This window comes from Triplophysa dalaica, chromosome 2, assembly GCF_015846415.1.
Source record: "Triplophysa dalaica isolate WHDGS20190420 chromosome 2, ASM1584641v1, whole genome shotgun sequence".
Classification (NCBI taxonomy): Eukaryota; Metazoa; Chordata; class Actinopteri; order Cypriniformes; family Nemacheilidae; genus Triplophysa; species Triplophysa dalaica.
The window spans coordinates 20,861,485-20,886,890 of NC_079543.1; the positions used below are offsets into that span (position 1 = coordinate 20,861,485).

The 25,406-nt window shown below is 37.6% G+C and overlaps 1 protein-coding gene and 1 long non-coding RNA gene across 9 annotated transcripts; both read left to right on the top strand.

The window, feature by feature from the left end:
* Window positions 1–1,435: 1,435 nt before the first annotated feature.
* On the top strand, window positions 1,436–10,298 carry LOC130413488 (uncharacterized). Of its 3 annotated transcripts, XR_008905501.1 has the most exons (9): window positions 1,436–2,074; window positions 3,155–3,427; window positions 3,746–4,176; window positions 4,404–7,397; window positions 7,610–7,843; window positions 7,929–8,027; window positions 8,402–8,564; window positions 8,809–8,998; window positions 9,731–10,298. It is a non-coding gene; the product is annotated as an uncharacterized LOC130413488 (long non-coding RNA). The 3 variants fall into 3 exon arrangements; XR_008905499.1 differs by having other exon boundaries at window positions 8,809–10,298; XR_008905500.1 differs by having other exon boundaries at window positions 3,158–3,427; window positions 8,809–10,298.
* A 3,731-nt stretch (window positions 10,299–14,029) lies between these two features.
* LOC130410327 (DEP domain-containing protein 7-like) lies at window positions 14,030–24,660 on the top strand. 6 transcript variants are annotated; one of them, XR_008905003.1, is made up of 10 exons: window positions 14,140–14,772; window positions 15,853–16,125; window positions 16,446–16,891; window positions 18,256–18,686; window positions 18,914–21,760; window positions 21,969–22,202; window positions 22,288–22,386; window positions 22,762–22,924; window positions 23,169–23,358; window positions 24,093–24,660. XR_008905003.1 is itself a non-coding variant. In XM_056734939.1 (4 exons), exons 1-3 carry the CDS (start codon window positions 14,754–14,756, stop codon window positions 16,850–16,852), a joined length of 699 nt encoding a protein of 232 aa, XP_056590917.1. In that variant the 5' UTR covers window positions 14,030–14,753; the 3' UTR covers window positions 16,853–16,891; window positions 17,449–18,225. The 6 variants fall into 6 exon arrangements, 2 of the variants coding, with proteins under 2 accessions (XP_056590917.1, XP_056590924.1); XR_008905001.1 differs by having other exon boundaries at window positions 14,139–14,772; window positions 18,241–18,686; window positions 23,169–24,660; XR_008905002.1 differs by having other exon boundaries at window positions 14,139–14,772; window positions 15,856–16,125; window positions 23,169–24,660.
* The last annotated feature ends 746 nt before the right edge of the window (window positions 24,661–25,406 follow it).

A 25,406-nucleotide genomic window follows, 5' to 3' on the forward strand; every position in this document is an offset into this window, starting at 1 on the left:
TTGATTTCATGTTGAATCAGTTTAAAATGGCTATTCTTAACACTGAAACAACACTAGAACAATTACCCAATGTAAATCAAATCATTATGTATAGGTAGTTTCAGCAAAATAAAGGCATGATCCGTATTTCACCTTAATCCATTTAAATAATGTGTTTATTTTACATGGTCAGAAATGTTATTGTTATTCACAAATTAATATTTTCAATTATTTGGTAGAAGGCAAACTGAACAAATCCCTGCAAGAAAAAAACAACTGTCTTTATTGCTAACACAACTTTTCCTCAAATGGATGTAATCCCAAATAATAATGTTCAGTTATGTTTGCTGTACATAATCTACCCAGCAAAGGAACCATTCTTATCTACCGACCTCACATCTTTAGGTCCTGCAGAGAGAACAACATATTCCTCACTGCAGTAACTCATGAAGCTGTAGTTCACACGAGAAGACGAATAAAAATGTCTCGAGTGGCCAAACGGGTATAAACCTGCTCCCCTCCTGTCACAAAATTCCCATATCTCAGTGAGATAACATATCCTTTGTGCTATAGGGATCGAGAACTGGAGCATGCGCAGAAAAACCTACTTCTGAGCGACCCCTGAGCAACCGGGTCATTCTCACGAAAACCATTGAAACATCATGGCAGTAATCATTTCATATAAAACATAATTCAATGACAATTTTTTTATCATAATAAGGTAATGTGTTCTCTACCTTGCACATAGAATAATTGTAACATAGGAATTTAGGATTTTTGTATTTTATTGTACTTTATGCAAAAAATCTCAATGCATTCAGCTAGGTGTTGAAATGTAAACATTTTAAATGTATTTTTATTTATTTTTTCTTAAAAAATATTGTATATTGTATCTAAAGTGACTTATCAAATAAAAAGAAGTAAATGAAAAATAATTAGAAACACAATGCAATGTACAGTAGTGTAAAAATAATGCAGTGCATTGCAGGACATATACTGTAGGCCAATATGAATGTATTGGCTAAATGCATCGAAGAACAAATCACACTATTTTAATAACATTTTGATATAAACTAAGATAAAACAGATTTTAAAACAAGTAACAGTTTATGTTTTTGCCTTCTGGGACAGAAATCACCTTCTGCCTTAATTAAGGGAATTATTAGGGTATGATAATAAATTGATAATAAATTAATTATAACTTTAACTTATTAACAATCTCAGAATTATGAGGCCTGTTAATGGTGTCTAAAACTTGTCACTTGGTGAATAATTGATGTAAAGAAATAAAATGACCAGTTATACGTTTATCAAGATGGAGTTTAAAGACATTTTTAATTTGTTAAATTCAGTTGTATTTCAATGCACGTTTGCAAGTGTAAATTGTTGCAAAGCAGATCTTTACAAACGGTTTGCACAAAATCTACTAAAATGAAACAAAATATATTGCATTGGCCTATACATGCAGTATTGCGTTTATTCTCTAATGCAGTGGATTTTAGTTTAGCAGTGATGGTACCTATTGTTCAATAAACTGTGTGGTCAGCTTGTTTAATGTAGTGCTTGTGCACACTTATTTGTTAGATGTATAGTTGGAGTGCGGAAAAGTCCACCCTCCGTTTTTAAGTATGAACTGAAGCGATCTTGTAAAGTGACCGTTACAGTATACAATATTATAAAATATTATCACGTCATCAGGTCGGTCGAGCAGATGCTTATTAATGCAGGGGTGACAACTTTCATTCGTTTGGCACTTGGCAAATAATAATCCAAATACTTATCATGAAATGTTTTATAATATCATGTCTACAAACCAAACCCACGTATTATGCCTTTCATGACGTCTTACGTTCGAATAGCTCATAACATCTCTGAGGTAAATTATTCCCCGAGGCTAATGTTAGTAACGCTTGTTCAGTTTACGATCTCAACGTTACCGAGCATATCTTCTGAATATCTTTTTTGCTAAATACAATCTACGATAAACGACATTCAACTAAAACATCTGTGGCCTTCACGAGCATCCAGTTAGCGTCGATCGTCGTGTCTCAAGAGACCATCGTGCCTCAGGTCAACATGAACTGCAGCCTGCAAGGTAACTTAACTACAAACAATTCTTCTGATGGGAACCATAAAATAGTAGTAAATGTACTGTACTTAACTATCTTTTTGGCTACTTTGTACTTGTACGGAGTATTAAAGATATTAGCAACTTTTACTCTCTACTTGACTATAGTTTTGAACACATATATGTACTCTTTACTCCACTACATTTGTAATGACTAATGCAATTGCACATTACATTTTGCCTGGTACCTATCATTCTGTTACGACAGTTTATTTTTGATATAGAAGAATTAATATTGCCATTTACAGGGCATTGAAGGAACTATATCTTGTGGATTTTGCTCTTACTTACTAAAACTTGTCCACATGGCTTCTTTATGTGAATACGAGTTATCAATTATCAAAGATTTAGGATTATCAATGTCAATCGATGGCGGTTTATATGTGAAAGGAGTACATGACACTAGCTGATGATGAGGCCAAAACCAGCATGTCCAGTTCTTTGACTTTTTAATATGACTTAACATTATTTTATTTAACTGTTGTATTGAAGAATCCTTTTGAAATAGTTTGGTTTGTATGAGCACTTAAGCTTAAATGAGACTTGAGTGTTTGTAATAGACGTAGGTTATGGTGTCGACCATGATTTGTTGCAATTTTTAGGTGTTCAGTCTTATTTTGATTTAAGAAAATAAATGTGATTGCTGTCCTCACGAATCAACTGTTTCTTGTTTTTGACATTTCTCTTAAGTGTTGAGGACTAGTGCTTCTTTGAGCCTAAATTCAGTACGAGTAAAATACTCAAGTACTGTTAACTGTTAAAGACTTTTACTGAAGTAATTTTTGAATTGGTGACTTGTAACTTGTAATGGAGAAGTCGCTGCGAGGTTATCTGTACTTTTACTTAAGTATGGTTTTCAGGTACTCTTTACACCACTGCTGTTAGGTTACAATTTCGCGGTAGCAATCACGTCTGACACGACCAGGCCTGTCACCGTCGCTTCACTAGAGATTGTGACACAGCACTGAGGTGTTTTCAATAGGAACCCCACCTGTCGGTTCGACACAAGGTCGAGAGACAAAATAAATAACATATTTTTCTTTTTAGAAGATCAACCACAGAAGACTGCCTTCTTCAGGAGAAAATGGCGGGCAGTTAAAAGAATATTGACTGGGAGTAACAGAGGGAGATACCGGTTTGACCATCCTCCATCCAGTTTCGAGCCTGACCCATCCTGCCCTAGACTTGTGTCATTCAGGAAGCTGGATGATCCACAGCCTGGTCCAACGACTAAATCCCATCTGGCTGAAATGGACCCAGCCAAAAATAAGCCAGTCGTGCACGAGCGAGCCAACCCTCAGCCTCCACCCGTCACAGCAGGTCCACTTTCTTTTAATGCTTTTAAACATTTCTTTAATTCTGACTCTGAGAACTGTTAATTATAACATGAATGTGAATATTAAGAACAGTAAATAATAAGAATAATAATAATAATAAACATTCTTTTGTCTGATAATTTGCTTGGATTCAATCTACATGCTAGTACAGTACGGATATGTTTGCAGATATCAATACTGCAAATTTCTTACCAAATGTGTCTCTCTGCTCTCAAAAGCTAAATTGGTCGAGGAATCAGCTTTAAGGAGGTTGACATCATACTATGTGAATAATTTATCTGTCCAGTCCATCTCTCCACAGACACCGGGATTGCTGGGAAGCCGTTCCGAGCCACGCAGGTCTGGAATAGCGTCGTCGACAACCTTCAGACGCAGGTGGAGGTGAAAAAGAGACAACAATCTGAAAATCTATCAGGATTGTTTTTCGGGCTCGGAAGCTGTGGACGTGGTTCTGGCACATATTATTCAGAGCAAGGTCTGCAAAGATACAGAGGTGCCTCGATCCAAAGCCGTTCGACTCTGCCAGCACCTCAATGATGCCAATGTCTTTGAGGAGGTGGACACCAACGTTTTTGGAAGAATAAGAATCAAGCGAAATTTAAGGACAGCAGCTATAGCCAGTATAGGTTTCACCCGACCACGGGCACATTAAGCACACCATGGATTAGGCACATCATCCCCAGAGACCATCGAGAGAAGTTTTAACTCGCGTCAAAGGAACAACAACCAAAGGTATCATCATCTCAAGGCAGTTCTTCACATATTTTCTCTCATAGTATCGAATTAAGATTTTAGTTTGGTGTTGAATCCCATATATTTCTTTATGTATGTTTTTTCAGTTTCAATTGATTCCCTTTATAAACTTAATAAGAAGAAGCTTTGCAAACATTTCTCATTAAACAGGTTTACATCATACCTTGGGAATAATTTATAAGTCTATCCAATCCATCTCTCCACAGACACCGGGATTGATGGGAAGCTCTTCCGAGCCACGCAGATCTGGAATAGCGTAGTCGACAACCTTCTGACGCAGGTTAAGGTGAAGTGATTATTGTAAATGAAATGATCACATACAACAGTTTTGATATACTAGGCCTTATGTTGTGTTCAGACCAAACGCGAATGGCGTGTTAAGCGCGAGTGATTTACAAGTCAATGCAAAGACACGATAGACCTACTTGCGGCGCGAATGAGGCGGTGCGAATGACGTGAATTGCGCGAATGATGCGAATCGCACGATTCGAGTTAAAAAAATTGAACTTTGGTGAAACCAATCAGGTCGGACAATCTGGCAAGTTGTAAAAAACAATCTTTACAATATCTGAGCAATATATGTATATACGAGAATAGAGCCGCCAATTTGCGTCTGAAGTGAAGTGATTTTGACGCGCGAATAAAGCGAATTTGACGTGCGAATGAAGCGAGTAAACTCAAAATGTTCCAGCGTCTAACTGCGCGCGAATAGCGTGATTGATTTGCGCAAGTCGCGTTTGGTCTGAACACACAGTTGTTGAAACCTGGCTTAAGCCAAATGATTATTTCGGTCTAAATGAGTCTACTCCACCAAGCTACGGTTAAATGCATGAGCCAGGTCCGGTTGGTCGAGGTGGTGGTGTCGCAACAATCTTTAGAGACCTTCTTACCGTAATTCAATGAACAAAGCATGCATTTAAATCATTTGAAGTGCTTGTGTTGAACATAATTGTTCCAAACAAATGTAAAAAATCAATGCTCTCTCTTACATTGGCTACTATGTATAGACTCCCAGGGCCATACCCTAATTTTCTGATAGAGTTCGCAAACTTCTTATCGGACCTATTGGTTAACGTCGATAAAGTATTGATTGTCGGAGATTTTAATATCCACGTAGATAGTGCTAACGATACATTAGCAGTAGCGTTGAATGGGCTACTACACTCTTTTTGTGTAACAATACATCAATAGACCTATTCATCGACTTAATCATACACTAGAATTTATTATATCTCACGGAGCCGATCTAACCAAAATCGATATTATACCTCAAAGCGACGATGTTACCGATCACCATCCTATAATATGTACACATTGTACTGCAGAAATCAGTCGTATAGCTGGTTATCGACAGTGTAGAAATATCACCTCAACTACTAAAGATAGTTTCGTAAAGAACTTGCCAGATCTGACTCCTTTAATAACCTTGCCAACAAATACAGAATTGCTCAATGACATGACCAGCAACATGGGCACTATTTTCTCTCATACATTAGAAGCGGTCGCACCTATGAAGTCAAAAAAGATTAATGAAAAGATCACAGCACCATGGTTTAATATCACCACTCGCGCCCTAAAAAGAGAAACACGTAAACTGGAGCACAAAATGGAAACAAACCCAATTAGAGGTCTTTAAAATTGCATGAAAAGAGAGCAAAAACCAACTTCCAAACTTCCAACTGTTACAAAAAAGAACTAAAAGCAGCAAAAGCCGAGCACTTCCGTTTCCTCATAGAAACTAACAAAAACAATCCAAGTACCACAATTTTTATTTGGTACAATTGCTAAACTAACAAACAAACCGACTTCACCTGACCTGGCTATTCCGCCGCACCTTGATAGCAATGAATTCATGAAATTTTTTACAGAGAAATTCTAAATATGCGAGACAACAAACCTCCAAGTGTGACTGAAGAATTAGTAATCAAACATCACCCCAAAAGAAAAGCTACAGTGTTTTTCTCCTATAAAACAGGAAGATTTAATTAAACTTATTGCAAACCGACAACATGCTTATTAGACCCCATTCCAACGACATTATTAAAAGAGTTACTGTTGCAATTGAGCCCATTAACAACACTATCAACTCGACAATTAATCTAAGCCATGTCCCAGGACCCTTTAAACTGGCTGTAATTAAGCCTCTTTTAAAAAAAAAACTTATACCCCAATGAACTTGGAAGCTATAGACCGATTTCAAATCTCCCGTACTTGTTTAAAAATAAAGTAGTGTCCACTCAGTTGTGTACTTTCCTTCAAAATAATGACATACACAAAAAGTTTCAGTCTGGCTTTAGACCGCATCATAGCACTGAAACAGCGCTAGTTAGAATTACAAATGACCTTCTTATTGCATCAGATAAAGGTAACATTTCACTCTTAGTCCTGCTTGACCTTAGTGCTGCTTCGATACTGTAGACTAGAGGTGCGCGGATGAGCTAAAATGTCACCCGCAACCGCTGCTTCAAATAAATGATCCACCCGCCACCCGCCCGCACGTATAATTTTCTCTGATATAAATATCCGCACCCGATCGTCACTTTAATTACTCTAATTCTTTGTTTTGAGCATGATGTTATCAGATTCAGTGATGTTAGAACTACTCTGCCAATCTCTGATGGTACAATAATACACTGATCGTAAAATGCTTTTAAAGGAACATTTATTTATTAAACAAAAGTTTGTCTTCGGCCAGATTAGCCTACATTTTCTTAGTCAAATAAACACAGGCGTACATAATCCCTTCAGACTTTTAATATCGCTGATTCTGTCACTGCCACACATACACAAATGAATGACTGGATAACAGTACATTTTCTAGCACTGTCTATGTCTGCAAATGCTTAAATCTAATCCTTCGATTTAGCACACACATGATGTACCATATTCAAGGTCTTGTGGCTTTCATATACACACACAATGCCTTACTGTCGTTGCTCACACACGATACTTTTCTTTCTTTCGTCCTTCGTTTTGTTTTGTTTTTAATTCTTTAGAATTCTAATTCTTTTAATTTGTTTTAACATCTTTTAAGCCAAGCTTTCACTTAATGCATAGTTAACGAACAGCAGCTACGCTAATTATTCTCTTTCTGCCCCCTCCTCGGGATGCCCATCCCGAGATAGGGAGAAATTCCACCAGGTCCAGAGGATCGACAGATGCCCATCCACAACTAGAGATTACGCCAGCTACAGCTGCAGGTTTCTCCCAAGTTTTATCTTTCTCCATTAATCAATCATTGGAGTTTGGGTTCCTCGCCACAGCATGGCAGTATTGGCTTGCTCACCGGGAGACAGCATTTATTTATTTATTTATTAGATATTATTTATTAGAATGATCTTGCTCGTTCTATAAATACCATGCATTGTGCTGTGTTTTACCTTTTCTGTTTTTCCTGTTTGCTCCTGTAAAGCTGCTTTGGATCAATGCACATTGTGAAAAGCACTATATAAACTATAAAATCTTGAATTGACTTGAAGAGGAGACGACACAATCTGAAAAAAATGCTAGTTTTTTGGGCTCGTAAGCTGTGAATCGGGTTCTGGCTCATATCGTTCAGAGCAAGGTCTCCAAAGATGCAGAGGTGCCTCGATTCAAACCCGTCTGACTCTGCCAGGCCCACATGGAAGCCAAGATCTTCGAGGAGGTGGACACCAACGTTTTTGGGAAGAATAATTGTAGTTTGGTGTAGAATCTAATATACTAACATTTTCCTTATGTATGTTTTTCAGTTTCAATTGATTCCCTTTATGAAAGATGTGCAAAGGAGATTTTGTGACGACTTCATCAGAGTTGTACCCAGGGAGCCAGAGAGAAGATATATTCAATGTGTAAATTGAAAAGACTTTACAAGATCTACATAAATGTTATCTAAAGTGGGGTCCAAAAGTCACATTGAAAATCTGAAGAAAACCTAAAAATATGAAAATATGGGGTTCATCCACTTAAACAAAATGATTGTAAATCATGAATTATTTAATAGTAATATAAATATTTCTGGAATAACAGATTATGTTGCACAAACTTGTGGTTTTCATGCCTCATTTTAAACAAAAAAGCTTTCAGCTCAAATTGAAAATTGTTATTAAATCAGAAACATGTAAAATAAGATATTTTGTATTATTGTTATAAAAAGCATTTTCATTAATTGTCTCAGCACATTTTGTACTTTGGGCTAAACTGTGAGATCTCCTGTCTGTGTTAGGAGGATGAGCCATGGAGCTTGCTCACTTGAAGCGCATCAGATATGATGCCGAATTAATTACAGTCTGGTCACACTGCAAACTGTCGTATTAAACAATACACAGACGTGAGGCCTTAGACCAAAAAGGTCTAAGTGACTGAAGAACCAACCTTTGACACCAGAGGTGAGAAACATACATGACAACATTAGTTTGCCACATGAAGAGAAGATACATGACTAAAGAACTGAAAGGATTCACATGACACACCAAGAAGTCTTGTTTTGTGACCCCAGTTCTGTAAAATCCAGCCCAGATTCTCGATGATGTGATGAGGAGCATCAAAGTTTAATTTCAAGTATTAGCTTCACTATGATTTCTATTGTTTCAGGTTTAGGTTTTAAGTAATTTTACTCTTTCTCTTCTTAAGATATGCAGCCAGAGAAGAGCAAACAGTATGAGAATTCTGGAAGCAGTGGACCCACACTGGGATTGAGAAAAAACGTTCTATGTGTAGTGGGACATGAATTTCACACTTTAATGTAGATGCAGCTACAGTTCACTCATTTACAGTAGTTGCAACTTCAATTCACTGCCAAATGAACTCCTGATAAATGCAGGTAATGAGAATTGCATTTACAGAAATTCTATGTAGTGTCCACTGAACCCAACTTAACTGTCTTTAATTGTTGATGATGTCATCACAGAAAGTTGCTGTAGTTAGACTGTGTCATAACAAATGCAGAGTGACTCCGGTTTCCGTACACATGAGGAGCGATTATTATTTAAGGCAGTGGTTCTCAAACTTTTCAGATCAAGAACCACCTTTAATAAAATCAGTTGTTCCAAGTTCCACCTAATGACCGCCATAGAAAATCATATGAAAAGACATTCAAATTAATAGTAGAGCTGTGAATCTTTATATTTACGCCCCGTCCTCCAATTCTAACTTATTATTAATAATACAAATACTTTTTGAAAATGAAATACAGTATGTGTTTATCAGCGATCTGTGTCTAACTGTTTCAGTTTGTTTGCCAGTATGAATTGTTGTAAAGCAGGTTTATACAAAACGTATCTGTGAGAACAGTTATGATAAACGTCATACCTCAATGCCATACTCTTCCTGACTTGACACATTTGTACATCCTATCCAAAACACTGCGGTAATCAGAGAATGACTGGACCAGTCAATGGCACACAATCGTTCCTTTTATTCTTGACTTTCAACCTGATCGTATACTCGCATTGTTCTTATTAAAAACTCCCATTTATTTCTTAAGTACTATCTGTCTGAACAACTGGTGAAACTTGTAAGCCGCTTTGAATTGAAACTCTCTCCCTGACTTTAGATGTTTGACCAAACACCAATCGAAATCGTCTTTGTGGAAGGACATTAAAGCTTTTCAGCCATCTTTAAAACTTCAAAATCAGCAAAAAAGCCAGCAGGTCACATTCCACATCTCTATAAGACTGCTTCAAAATAACAACATACATAAACATGTAATAAAATGAATATACAATAAAATTCTACAGGTTGTTTATTTAATACCAGTATACAATACAATATTAATTTATACAAAAAAATCTTAAGTGCTCAAATTTTTGCAGAAAAAATACAGTGTTTGTATTTTTAGGCAGGATAGTTCTACAAAAAGACAAATCACAAATGTTATTACATCTGACCAAAACTGTCAATGTTCTTTTATTTTTCAAAACTCGAAATCTCACTTTTTGTTTTAGTGATCTGAAACCCCTAAAGATTAATAACCTCAATTTAAATGTGGTGTTTGTTTGAATTTTACTAAATCTCCCTAAATTCTGTGATATACTGTGATAGATGTGGTTGGTGGTGTGAGGTAAGAAAAATAATCGAAATGTATTTAATACAGTAATAAATCAATTAGAAATTAATACAAATCATTGTTTATGATTGAATTATTTACATTGTATATGCAAACTCTCTTTCAACACTTTACCATATTTAAATTACATCTTTCTTAAAGCTACTTTCTTAGTAGTATGGACTCTGTTTCTTATGAAAAGCTTATTAACCGACCAAATAATGTTTTAATCTGATGATTATTAGGATTAGATTCATAGGTTTGAACAGGGAATAGAGTGCATCAACAGCCCACTATAAAGACAATAGAAGTCTATGAGATACCCTGACTAACAACGTGCCATAAACTTTTTTGTGTGTGAGATGGTTGTAGGTCTGCAAAGACAAAGGCCAAACAGTGTGTGAGATGCAGAAGAATATTAGGCGTGACAGTAATAAGGCATCTTCACTATTGTGTCTGACAATAAAACAGTGGGTTATGCTCTCTCTTATCCCCTTGTGAGCAGGTGGAGTAAAAGAAATGAAAAATGAGAGTGAGAAACAAACTCTGGATCTGTCTGTCTGTCTTTCTGTCTTCAGTCATTGCAATGTAATTGAAATATGGTAGGCCTGTCGATTTTTCAAATCCACTTAAGACACAGAGATCCAGAGTTATTTTTTTTGTTTGTTTTATTAATATTTTAAATAAACTTTTTTTTTAATTTTCCATATTATTTTTTTGTCTATTTTTTGCAATTTTGCTTTTGACATTTTATCCCTTATTTACATACTTACTATAATATGATGATGTAATATTGTATTATGTTTATTTCGGTTTTAGTTTTACAGTAGTTTTCATACATTATCAGCTAACTATTGAAGTGCCTCAATTTAAACTTATTTCAGTTTATTGCCAAGGCAACATTTTGTTTTATTTTACTTAATTTATCAAGTAATGTTTTAGGCATGTATTGATGTATGATTTTTGTAATTAACAGAAAATGTTAAAAGCATTAGGCCTACTAAAATTTGCAAAGTATTGCACATATTCTTCAATCATTTACACACATGAGTGTCTGGCTCTGGCTCGAGCTCCACGGCCGCCAGCTCTTCTGGTGGAGTCCGAGATGGGTGGGTGGCTAGAGACTCGAGGACGACGTCGCGGGAAACCTCCTTCCCGGTACTCCCTCGGTCCCCCACGGGCCCGGCTGAATAAGCCGTGGGCTCGACCGACCTGAGAGGGAGGAAGAGGCCAGGTGGAGGACGTCACAGGCCTAAGTTGCTGTCCTGCAGGGCAGTGCAGCAACCGGCAACAGGTGTCTAACCCCAAATATTTTTTGGGGGGGGCGCTGTGGGGAGGTGACGGTCCGACTGGCACCGAGCCCGGCCCAGCAGCCGCCAGAGGTCGCTGCCCAGCAACCGGCACCAAGCCCGGTCCAGCAAACGGCACCAAGCCCTGTCCAGCCGGCCTTCCGACCGGCGCCAAGCCCTGTCCAGCCGGCCTTCCGACCGGCGCCAAGCCCTGTCCAGCCGGCCTTCCGACCGGCGCCAAGCCCTGTCCACTGTCAAGCCTCCTGGGGCTCCGCGCCCTGGCGCGGCCCCAAGGGCTGGAACTTTCCCGTCCAGCCCTACCCTTTCTGGACTTCCCCCCATGTTTCCTCGTTTGCCCCCACCCCCCCTCCCTTGTTTGTTATTTTTATTATCCCACCCCAACCCATTGGTGATTATTTCTTGTATGCCCCTTGTCATGTTCACCTTGTTTGTCTGGTTTTTGTCTGTTTCCCAGTCGGTCTTGTCTTGTTAGTTACCCCTTGATGAACACCTGGAGGTGTTCATTTAAGGGGGGGGCTTATGTCATGATTCCACTATCATGTCATGTTTATTCGTGTTATTTGAGTGGAGTCATGGCATAACCTATGGTTTTATGTGAGATTGAATGTTTCTTTCTCGTGTCTCGTCATTGTTCCCTGCATCACGTTCCTCGTCAGCCTCTCCTTAGTGCTAATCCCCAGCACCTGTTGCTCGTTATGATCCTGTGTTTGTTCCCCTATAAATCACCCTCGTGTTCTTTGTCTTGTGCTCGTGCATTGTACTTGTTTGCTGTGCGTTCTTGTACCTGTAATAGTCTTACTGTTTCAAGTTCCTTGTCTCCCGTGTTCCTGTCTCCCTTGTCTAAGTAAGTGTTAGTTTAGTGTTTGTACCAAGTGTTTGTTTTATAGTTTAGTAAGTCAGTGTTTGTTCTTAAAGTTTATATATTCCTGTCCTGTTTTCCCCCTCGTGGGTTTTTGTTTTGCCTGTTTGTTTAGTCCCTTTTAATTGTACAATAAATATAAGTGTTACCACCTCTACCGTCTGTGTCTGCCTGCAATTGGGTTCCCACGCCATGTCTCAACCTGAGTATCCTGACACATGAGACTTTTTTCATAGTTTATAGCGCCCTCTGCTGGCTGGAAAATGTACAGTATGGACAAAGCATGACTTACACAGTTATCAAAGATATTTGATTTCATGTTGAATCAGTTTAAAATGGCTATTCTTAACACTGAAACAACATTAGAACAATTACCCAATGTAAATCAAATCATTATGTATAGGTAGTTTCAGCAAAATAAAGGCATGATCCGTATTTCACCTTAATCCATTTAAATAATGTGTTTATTTTACATGGTCAGAAATGTTATTGTTATTCACAAATTAATATTTTCAATTATTTGGTAGAAGGCAAACTGAACAAATCCCTGCAAGAAAAAAACAACTGTCTTTATTGCTAACACAACTTTTCCTCAAATGGATGTAATCCCAAATAATAATGTTCAGTTATGTTTGCTGTACATAATCTACCCAGCAAAGGAACCATTCTTATCTACCGACCTCACATCTTTAGGTCCTGCAGAGAGAACAACATATTCCTCACTGCAGTAACTCATGAAGCTGTAGTTCACACGAGAAGACGAATAAAAATGTCTCGAGTGGCCAAACGGGTATAAACCTGCTCCCCTCCTGTCACAAAATTCCCATATCTCAGTGAGATAACATATCCTTTGTGCTATAGGGATCGAGAACTGGAGCATGCGCAGAAAAACCTACTTCTGAGTGACCCCTGAGCAACCGGGTCATTCTCACGAAAACCATTGAAACATCATGGCAGTAATCATTTCATATAAAACATAATTCAATGACAATTTTTTTATCATAATAAGGTAATGTGTTCTCTACCTTGCACATAGAATAATTGTAACATAGGAATTAGGATTTTTGTATTTTATTGTATTTTATGCGAAAAATCTCAATGCATTCAGCTAGGTGTTGAAATGTAAACATTTTAGATGTATTTGTATTTATTTTTTCTTAAAAATATTGTATATTGTATCTAAAGTGACTTATCAAATAAAAAGAAGTCAATGAAAAATAATTAGAAACACAATGCAATGTACAGTAGTGTAAAAATAATGCAGTGCATTGCAGGACATATACTGTAGGCCAATATGCATGTATTGGCTAAATGCATCGAAGAACAAATCACACTATTTCAATAACATTTTGATATAAACTAAGATAAAACAGATTTTAAAACAAGTAACAGTTTATGTTTTTGCCTTCTGGGACAGAAATCACCTTCTGCCTTAATTAAGGGAATTATTAGGGTATGATAATAAATTGATAATAAATTAATTATAACTTTAACTTATTAACAATCTCAGAAATGTGAGGCCTGTTAATGGTGCCTAAAACTTGTCACTTGGTGAATAATTGATGTAAAGAAATAAAATGACCAGTTATACGTTTATCAAGATGGAGTTTAAAGACATTTTCAATTTGTTAAATTCAGTTGTATTTCAATGCACGTTTGCAAGTGTAAATTGTTGCAAAGCAGATCTTTACAAACGGTTTGCACAAAATCTACTAAAATGAAACAAAATATATTGCATTGGCCTATACATGCAGTATTGCGTTTATTCTCTAATGCAGTGGATTTTAGTTTAGCAGTGATGGTACCTATTGTTCAATAAACTGTGTGGTCAGCTTGTTTAATGTAGTGCTTGTGCACACTTATTTGTTAGATGTATAGTTGGAGTGCGGAAAAGTCCACCCTCCGTTTTTAAGTATGAACTGAAGCGATCTTGTAAAGTGACCGTTACAGTATACAATATTATAAAATATTATCACGTCATCAGGTCGGTCGAGCAGATGCTTATTAATGCAGGGGTGACAACTTTCATTCGTTTGGCACTTGGCAAATAATAATCCAAATACTTATCATGTAATGTTTTATAATATCATGTCTACAAACCAAACCCACGTATTATGCCTTTCATGACGTCTTACGTTCGAATAGCTCATAACATCTCTGAGGTAAATTATTCCCCGAGGCTAATGTTAGTAACGCTTGTTCAGTTTACGATCTCAACGTTACCGAGCATATCTTCTGAATATCTTTTTTGCGAAACACAATCGACGATAAACGACATTCAACTAAAACATCTGTGGCCTTCACGAGCATCCAGTTAGCGTCGATCGTCGTGTCTCAAGAGACCATCGTGCCTCAGGTCAACATGAACTGCAGCCTGCAAGGTAACTTAACTACAAACAATTCTTCTGATGGGAACCATAAAATAGTAGTAAATGTACTGTACTTAACTATCTTTTTGGCTACTTTGTACTTGTACGGAGTATTAAAGATATTAGCAACTTTTACTCTCTACTTGACTATAGTTTTGAACACATATATGTACTCTTTACTCCACTACATTTGTAATGACTAATACAATTGCACATTACATTTTGCCTGGTACCTATCATTCTGTTACGACAGTTTATTTTTGATATAGAAGAATTAATATTGCCATTTACAGGGCATTGAAGGAACTATATCTTGTGGATTTTGCTCTTACTTACTAAAACTTGTCCACATGGCTTCTTTATGTGAATACGAGTTATCAATTATCAAAGATTTAGGATTATCAATGTCAATCGACGGCGGTTTATATGTGAAAGGAGGACATGACACTAGCTGATGATGAGGCCAAAACCAGCATGTCCAGTTCTTTGACTTTTTAATATGACTTTACATTATTTTATTTATCTGTTGTATTGAAGAATCCTTTTGAAATAGTTTGGTTTGTATGAGCACTTAAGCTTAAATGAGACTTGAGTGTTTGTAATAGACGTAGGTTATGGTGTCGACCATGATTTGTTGCAATTTTTAGGTGTTCAGTCTTATTTTGATTTAAGAAAATAAATGTGATTGCTGTCCTCACGAATCAACTGTTTCTTGTTTTTGACATTTCTCTTAAGTGTTGAGGACTAGTGCTTCTTTGAGCCTAAATTCAGTACGAGTAAAATACTCAAGTACTGTTAACTGTTAAAGACTTTTACTGAAGTAATTTTTGAATTAGTGACTTGTAACTTGTAATGGAGAAGTCGCTGCGAGGTTATCTGTACTTTTACTTAAGTATGGTTTTCAGGTACTCTTTACACCACTGCTGTTAGGTTACAATTTCGCGGTAGCAATCACGTCTGACACGACCAGGCCTGTCACCGTCGCTTCACTAGAGATTGTGACACAGCACTGAGGTGTTTTCAATAGGAACCCCATCTGTCGGTTCGACACAAGGTCGAGAGACAAAATAAATAACATATTTTTCTTTTTAGAAGATCAACCACAGAAGACTGCCTTCTTCAGGAGAAAATGGCGGGCAGTTAAAAGAATATTGACTGGGAGTAACAGAGGGAGTTACCGGTTTGACCATCCTCCATCCAGTTTCGAGCCTGACCCATCCTGCCCTAGACTTGTGTCATTCAGGAAACTGGATGATCCACAGCCTGGTCCAACGACTAAATCCCATCTGGCTGAAATGGACCCAGCCAAAAATAAGCCAGTCGTGCACGAGCGAGCCAACCCTCAGCCTCCACCCGTCACAGCAGGTCCACTTTCTTTTAATGCTTTTAAACATTTCTTTAATTCTGACTCTGAGAACTGTTAATTATAACATGAATGTGAATATTAAGAACAGTAAATAATAATAAGAATAATAATAATAATAAACATTCTTTTGTCTGATAATTTGCTTGGATTCAATCTACATGCTAGTACAGTACGGATATGTTTGCAGATATCATACTGCAAATTTCTTACCAAATGTGTCTCTCTGCTCTCAAAAGCTAAATTGGTCGACGAATCAGCTTTAAGGAGGTTGATATCATACTATGTGAATAATTTATCTGTCCAGTCCATCTCTCCACAGACACCGGGATTGCTGGGAAGCCGTTCCGAGCCACGCAGGTCTGGAATAGCGTCGTCGACAACCTTCAGACGCAGGTGAAGGTGAAGAAGAGACGACACAATCTGAAAATCTATCAGGATTGTTTTTCGGGCTCGGAAGCTGTGGATGTGGTTCTGGCTCATATCATTCAGAGCAAGGTCTGCAAAGATGCAGAGGTGCCTCGATCCAAAGCCGTTCGACTCTGCCAGCACCTCAATGATGCCGATGTCTTTGAGGAGGTGGACACCAACGTTTTTAGGAAGAATAAGAGTCATGCGAAATTTAAGGACAGCAGCTATAGTCTGTATAGGTTTCTCCCGACCACGGGCACATCAAGCACACCATGGATTAGGCACATCATCCCCAGAGACCATCGAGAGAAGTTTTAACTCGCTTCAGAGGAACAGCAAGAGTCCACCCTACCAAAGGTATCATCATCTCACGGCAGTTCTTCACATATTTTCTCTCATAGTGTCAAATGAAGATTTTAGTTTGGCGTTGACTCTAATATATTGATGTTATAAAATTCAGACATGGAAGGAAGGAGGCGGGAACCGGCAAACATTTAAACATTTCATAACAGAAATAATAAAAGCCGGCGGCCCCTCACGGCCGACCGCCGGCGAACAAAACATAAATCCAAAACACAAGAACGTAAATATAAACTTAACATATGTTCGGGCCCGGCCCTCTCTCTTCGACGGTCCGGTCGCTCGTTCCTTTTATATGCTCCCAATCTCCTACGTGATTCGAGCCCGGTGTGCGCACAGCTGGCGCTTATTCACAATTACTCACCGGACTCGAACCCCGGTCTCGCCCCGCCTACTCTATTAAAATTAACATTTTCTTTATGTATGTTTTTCAGTTTCAATTGATTCCCTTTATGAACTTAATAAGAAGAAGCTTTGCAAACATTTCTCATTAAACAGGTTTACATCATACTTTGGGAATAATTTATAAATCTATCCAGTCCATCTCTCCACAGACACCGGGATTGATGGGAAGTTGTTCCGAGCTACGCAGATCTGGAATAGCGTAGTCGACAACGTTCTGACACAGGTGGAGGAGAAGAGATTATTGTTAATGAAATGATCACAGACAACAGTTTTGATATACTAGCACTTATGTTGTGTTCAGACCAAACGCGAATGGCGTGTTAAGCGCGAGTGATTTACAAGTCAAGGCAAAGACACGATAGACCTACTTGCGGCGCAATTCGCGTGAATGAGGCGGTGTGAATGACGTGAATTGCGCGAAATACGCGAATCGCACGTTTCGTGTGAATTGAGGGTTTCGTGTGATTTGCGCGAGTTAATTTTTTTTTAACTTTGGTGAAAATTTGCGCCGCTTTCACCAATCAGGAGCTTGCTCTAGCAGTGAGGTGATTATTATGTTGCGAGCGGAGGCAGAAATCAGAAACAACAATGGAGGACAAAATCATCGTTGCTGTATGTAGATACCTGGAGATGTACGATACATCTTACTTTTATCGAAACAGAAATATAAAGGAACTTGCTCGGAAGAAATTAAGTGAGGAGGTCGGACCGTCTGGCAAGTTGTCAAAAACGATCTTTACACAATCGTGTTCTTCACATATTTTTTGTCTGATAATTTCCTTGGATTCAATCTACATGCTAGTACAGTACAGATATGTTTGCAGATATCATACTGCATATTTATTACTAAATGTGTCTCTCTGCTGTCAAAAGCTACATTGGTCGAGGAATCAGCTTTAAGGAGGTTGATATCATACTATGTGAATAATTTATCTGTCCAGTCCATCTCTCCACAGACACCGGGATTGCTGGGAAGCCGTTCCGAGCCACGCAGGTCTGGAATAGCGTCGTCGACAACCTTCAGACGCAGGTGGAGGTGAAAAAGAGACAACAATCTGAAAATCTATCAGGATTGTTTTTCGGGCTCGGAAGCTGTGGACGTGGTTCTGGCACATATTATTCAGAGCAAGGTCTGCAAAGATGCAGAGGTGCCTCGATCCAAAGCCGTTCGACTCTGCCAGCACCTCAATGATGCCAATGTCTTTGAGGAGGTGGACACCAACGTTTTTGGAAGAATAAGAATCAAGCGAAATTTAAGGACAGCAGCTATAGCCAGTATAGGTTTCACCCGACCACGGGCACATTAAGCACACCATGGATTAGGCACATCATCCCCAGAGACCATCGAGAGAAGTTTTAACTCGCGTCAAAGGAACAACAACCAAAGGTATCATCATCTCAAGGCAGTTCTTCACATATTTTCACTCATAGTATCGAATTAAGATTTTAGTTTGGTGTTGAAACTCATATATTTCTTTATGTATGTTTTTTCAGTTTCAATTGATTCCCTTTATAAACTTAATAAGAAGAAGCTTTGCAAACATTTCTCATTAAACAGGTTTACATCATACCTTGGGAATAATTTATAAGTCTATCCAATCCATCTCTCCACAGACACCGGGATTGATGGGAAGCTCTTCCGAGCCACGCAGATCTGGAATAGCGTAGTCGACAACCTTCTGACGCAGGTTAAGGTGAAGTGATTATTGTAAATGAAATGATCACATACAACAGTTTTGATATACTAGGCCTTATGTTGTGTTCAGACCAAACGCGAATGGCGTGTTAAGCGCGAGTGATTTACAAGTCAATGCAAAGACACGATAGACCTACTTGCGGCGCGATTTGCGCGAATGAGGCCGTGCGAATGACGTGAATTGCGCAAATGATGCGAATCGCACGATTCGAGTTAAAAAATTTGAACTTTGGTGAAAATTTGCGCCGTGTTAACCAATCAGGTCGGACAATCTGGCAAGTTGTAAAAAACAATCTTTACAATATCTGAGCAATATATGTATATACGAGAATAGAGCCGCCAATTTGCGTCTGAAGTGAAGTGATTTTGACGCGCGAATAAAGCGAATTTGACGTGCGAATGAAGCGAGTAAACTCAAAATGTTCCAGCGTCTAACTGCGCGCGAATAGCGCGATGCATTTGCGCAAGTCGCGTTTGGTCTGAACACACAGTTGTTGAAACCTGGCTTAAGCCAAATGATTATTTCGGTCTAAATGAGTCTACTCCACCAAGCTACGGTTAAATGCATGAGCCAGGTCCGGTTGGTCGAGGTGGTGGTGTCGCAACAATCTTTAGAGACCTTCTTACCGTAATTCAATGAACAAAGCATGCATTTAAATCATTTGAAGTGCTTGTGTTGAACATAATTGTTCCAAACAAATGTAAAAAATCATTGCTCTCTCTTACATTGGCTACTATGTATAGACTCCCAGGGCCATACCCTAATTTTCTGATAGAGTTCGCAAACTTTTTTGTGTAACAATACATCAATAGACCTATTCATCGACTTAATCATACACTAGAATTTATTATATCTCACGGAGCCGATCTAACCAAAATCGATATTATACCTCAAAGCGACGATGTTACCGATCACCATCCTATAATATGTACACAGTGTACTGCAGAAATCAGTCGTATAGCTGGTTATCGACAGTGTAGAAATATCACCTCAACTACTAAAGATAGTTTCGTAAAGAACTTGCCAGATCTGACTCCTTTAATAACCTTGCCAACAAATACAGAATTGCTCAATGACATGACCAGCAACATGGGCACTATTTTCTCTCATACATTAGAAGCGGTCGCACCTATGAAGTCAAAAAAGATTAATGAAAAGATCATAGCACCATGGTTTAATAGCACCACTCGCGCCCTAAAAAGAGAAACACGTAAACTGGAGCACAAAATGGAAACAAACCCAATTAGAGGTCTTTAAAATTGCATGAAAAGAGAGCAAAAACCAAGTTCCAAACTTCCAACTGTTACAAAAAGGAACTAAAAGCAGCAAAAGCCGAGCACTTCCGTTACCTCATAGAAACAAACAAAAACAATCCAAGGTTTTTATTTGGTACAATTGCTAAACTAACAAACAAACCGACTTCACCTGACCTGGCTATTCCGCCGCACCTTGATAGCAATGAATTCATGACATTTTTTACAGAGAAATTCTAAATATGCGAGACAACAAACCTCCAAGTGTGACTGAAGAATAAGTAATCAAACATCACCCCAAAAGAAAAGCTACAGTGTTTTTCTCCTATAAAACAGGAAGATTTAATTAAACTTATTGCAAACCGACAGCATGCTTATTAGACCCCATTCCAACGACATTATTAAAAGAGTTACTGTTGCAATTGAGCCCATTTACAACACTATCAACTCGTCAATTAATCTAAGCCATGTCCCAGGACCCTTTAAACTGGCTGTAATTAAGCCTCTTTTTTAAAAAAAACTTATACCCCAATGAACTTGGAAGCTATAGACCGATTTGAAATCTCCCGTACTTGTCTAAAAATAAAGTAGTGTCCACTCAGTTGTGTACTTTCCTTCAAAATAATGACATACACAAAAAGTTTCAGTCTGGCTTTAGACCGCATCATAGCATTGAAACTGCGCTAGTTAGAATTACAAATGACCTTCTTATTGCATCAGATAAAGGTAACATTTCACTCTTAGTCCTGCTTGACCTTAGTGCTGCTTTCGATACTGTAGACTAGAGGTGCGCGGATGAGCTAAAATGTCACCCGCAACCGCTGCTTCAAATAAATGATCCACCCGCCACCCGCCCGCACGTATAATTTTCTCTGATATAAATATCCGCAACCGATCGTCACTTTAATTACTCTGCTGCCAATCTCTGATGGTACAATAATACACTGATCGTAAAATGCTTTTAAAGGAACATTTATTTATTAAACAAAAGTTTGTCTTCGGCCAGATTAGCCTACATTTTCTTAGTCAAATAAACACAGGCGTACATAATCCCTTCAGACTTTTAATATCGCCGATTCTGTCACTGCCACACATACACAAATGAATGACTGGATAACTGTACATTTTCTAGCACTGTCTATGTCTGCAAATGCTTAAATCTAATCCTTCGATTTAGCACACACATGATGTACCATATTCAAGGTCTTGTGGCTTTCATATACACACACAATGCCTCACCGTCGTTGCTCACACACGATACTTTTCTTTCTTTTGTCCTTCGTTTTGTTTTGTTTTTAATTCTTTAGAATTCTTATTCTTTTAATTTGTTTTAACATCTTTTAAGCCAAGCTTTCCCTTAATGCATAGTTAACGAACAGCAGCTACGCTAATTATTCTCTTTCTGCCCCCTCCTCGGGATGCCCATCCCGAGATAGGGAGAAATTCCACCAGGTCCAGAGGATCGACAGATGCCCATCCACAACTAGAGATTACGCCAGCTACAGCTGCAGGTTTCTCCCAAGTTTTTTCTTTCTCCATTAATCAATCATTGGAGTTTGGGTTCCTCGCCACAGCCTGGCAGTATTGGCTTGCTCACCGGGAGACTGCATTTATTTATTTATTAGATATTATTTATTAGAATGATCTTGCTCGTTCTATAAATACCATGCATTGTGCTGTGTTTTACCTTTTCTGTTTTTCCTGTTTGCTCCTGTAAAGCTGCTTTGGATCAATGCACATTGTGAAAAGCACTATATAAACTATAAAATCTTGAATTGACTTGAAGAGGAGACGACACAATCTGAAAAAAATGCTAGTTTTTTGGGCTCGTAAGCTGTGAATCGGGTTCTGGCTCATATCGTTCAGAGCAAGGTCTCCAAAGATGCAGAGGTGCCTCGATTCAAACCCGTCTGACTCTGCCAGGCCCACATGGAAGCCAAGATCTTCGAGGAGGTGGACACCAACGTTTTTGGGAAGAATAATTGTAGTTTGGTGTAGAATCTAATATACTAACATTTTCCTTATGTATGTTTTTCAGTTTCAATTGATTCCCTTTATGAAAGATGTGCAAAGGAGATTTTGTGACGACTTCATCAGAGTTGTACCCAGGGAGCCAGAGAGAAGATATATTCAATGTGTAAATTGAAAAGACTTTACAAGATCTACATAAATGTTATCTAAAGTGGGGTCCAAAAGTCACATTGAAAATCTGAAGAAAACCTAAAAATATGAAAATATGGGGTTCATCCACTTAAACAAAATGATTGTAAATCATGAATTATTTAATAGTAATATAAATATTTCTGGAATAACAGATTATGTTGCACAAACTTGTGGTTTTCATGCCTCATTTTAAACAAAAAAGCTTTCAGCTCAAATTGAAAATTGTTATTAAATCAGAAACATGTAAAATAAGATATTTTGTATTATTGTTATAAAAAGCATTTTCATTAATTGTCTCAGCACATTTTGTACTTTGGGCTAAACTGTGAAAATCTCCTGTCTGTGTTAGGCGGATGAGCCATGGAGCTTGCTCACTTGAAGCGCATCAGATAAGATGCCGAATTAATTACAGTCTGGTCACACTGCAAACTGTCGTATTAAACAATACACAGACGTGAGGCCTTAGACCAAAAAGGTCTAAGTGACTGAAGAACCAACCTTTGACACCAGAGGTGAGAAACATACATGACAACATTAGTTTGCCACATGAAGAGAAGATACATGACTAAAGAACTGAAAGGATTCACATGACACACCAAGAAGTCTTGTTTTGTGACCCCAGTTCTGTAATATCCAGCCCAGATTCTCGATGATGTGATGAGGAGCATCAAAGTTTAATTTCAAGTATTAGCTTCACTATGATTTCTATTGTTTCAGGTTTAGGTTTTAAGTATTTTTACTCTTTCTCTTCTTTAGATGTGCAGCCAGAGAAGAGCATACAGTATGAGAATTCTGGAAGCAGTGGACCCACACTGGGATTGAGAAAAAACGTTCTATGTGTAGTGGGACATGAATTTCACACTTTAATGTAGATGCAGCTACAGTTCACTCATTTACAGTAGTTGCAACTTCAATTCACTGCCAAATGAACTCCTGATAAATGCAGGTAATGAGAATTGCATTTACAGAAATTCTATGTAGTGTCCACTGAACCCAATTTAACTGGGTCTTTAATTGTTGATGATGTCATCACAGAAAGTTGCTGTAGTTAGACTGTGTCATAACAAATGCAGAGTGACTCCGGTTTCCGTACACATGAGGAGCGATTATTATTTAAGGCAGTGGTTTTCAAACTTTTCAGATCAAGAACCACCTTTAAAAAAATCAGTTGTTCCAAGTTCCACCTAATGACCGCCATAGAAAATCATATGAAAAGACATTCAAATTAATAGTAGAGCTGTGAATCTTTATATTTACGCCCCGTCCTCCAATTCTAACTTATTATTAATAATACAAATACTTTTTGAAAATGAAATACAGTATGTGTTTATCAGCGATCTGTGTCTAACTGTTTCAGTTTGTTTGCCAGTATGAATTGTTGTAAAGCAGGTTTATACAAAACGTATCTGTGAGAACAGTTATGATAAACGTCATACCTCAATGCCATACTCTTCCTGACTTGACACATTTGTACATCCTATCCAAAACACTGCGGTAATCAGAGAATGACTGGACCAGTCAATGGCACACAATCGTTCCTTTTATTCTTGACTTTCAACCTGATCGTATACTCGCATTGTTCTTATTAAAAACTCCCATTTATTTCTTAAGTACTATCTGTCTGAACAACTGGTGAAACTTGTAAGCCGCTTTGAATTGAAACTCTCTCCCTGACTTTAGATGTTTGACCAAACACCAATCGAAATCGTCTTTGTGGAAGGACATTAAAGCTTTTCAGCCATCTTTAAAACTTCAAAATCAGCAAAAAAGCCAGCAGGTCACATTCCACATCTCTATAAGACTGCTTCAAAATAACAACATACATAAACATGTAATAAAATGAATATACAATAAAATTCTACAAGTTGTTTATTTAATACCAGTATACAATACAATATTAATTTATACAAAAAAATCTTAAGTGCTCAAATTTTTGCAGAAAAAATACAGTGTTTGTATTTTTAGGCAGGATAGTTCTACAAAAAGACAAATCACAAATGTTATTACATCTGACCAAAACTGTCAATGTTCTTTTATTTTTCAAAACTCGAAATCTCACTTTTTGTTTTAGTGATCTGAAACCCCTAAAGATTAATAACCTCAATTTAAATGTGGTGTTTGTTTGAATTTTACTAAATCTCCCTAAATTCTGTGATATACTGTGATAGATGTGGTTGGTGGTGTGAGGTAAGAAAAATAATCGAAATGTATTTAATACAGTAATAAATCAATTAGAAATTAATACAAATCATTGTTTATGATTGAATTATTTACATTGTATATGCAAACTCTCTTTCAACACTTTACCATATTTAAATTACATCTTTCTTAAAGCTACTTTCTTAGTAGTATGGACTCTGTTTCTTATGAAAAGCTTATTAACCGACCAAATAATGTTTTAATCTGATGATTATTAGGATTAGATTCATAGGTTTGAACAGGGAATAGAGAGCATCAACAGCCCACTATAAAGACAATAGAAGTCTATGAGATACCCTGACTAACAAAGTGCCATAAACTTTTTTGTGTGTGAGATGGTTGTAGGTCTGCAAAGACAAAGGCCAAACAGTGTGTGAGATGCAGAAGAATATTAGGCGTGACAGTAATAAAGCATCTTCACTATTGTGTCTGACAATAAAACAGTGGGTTATGCTCTCTCTTATCCCCTTGTGAGCAGGTGGAGTAAAAGAAATGAAAAATGAGAGTGAGAAACAAACTCTGGATCTGTCTGTCTGTCTTTCTGTCAGTCAGTCATTTCAATGAAATTTAAATATGGTAGGCCTGTCGATTTTTCAAATCCACTTAAGACACAGAGATCCAGAGTTATTTTTTTTGTTTGTTTTATTAATATTTTAAATAAACTTTTTTTTTAATTTTCCATATTATTTTTTTGTCTATTTTTTGCAATTTTGCTTTTGACATTTTATCCCTTATTTACATACTTACTATAATTTGATGATGTAATATTGTATTATGTTTATTTCGGTTTTAGTT

Coding starts and splice junctions, on each gene's coding strand:
- LOC130410327 (XM_056734939.1), top strand. Junction 16,126..16,445: donor GCCTCCACCCGTCACAGCAG/GTCCACTTTCTT, acceptor ATCTCTCCACAG/ACACCGGGATTGCTGGGAAG.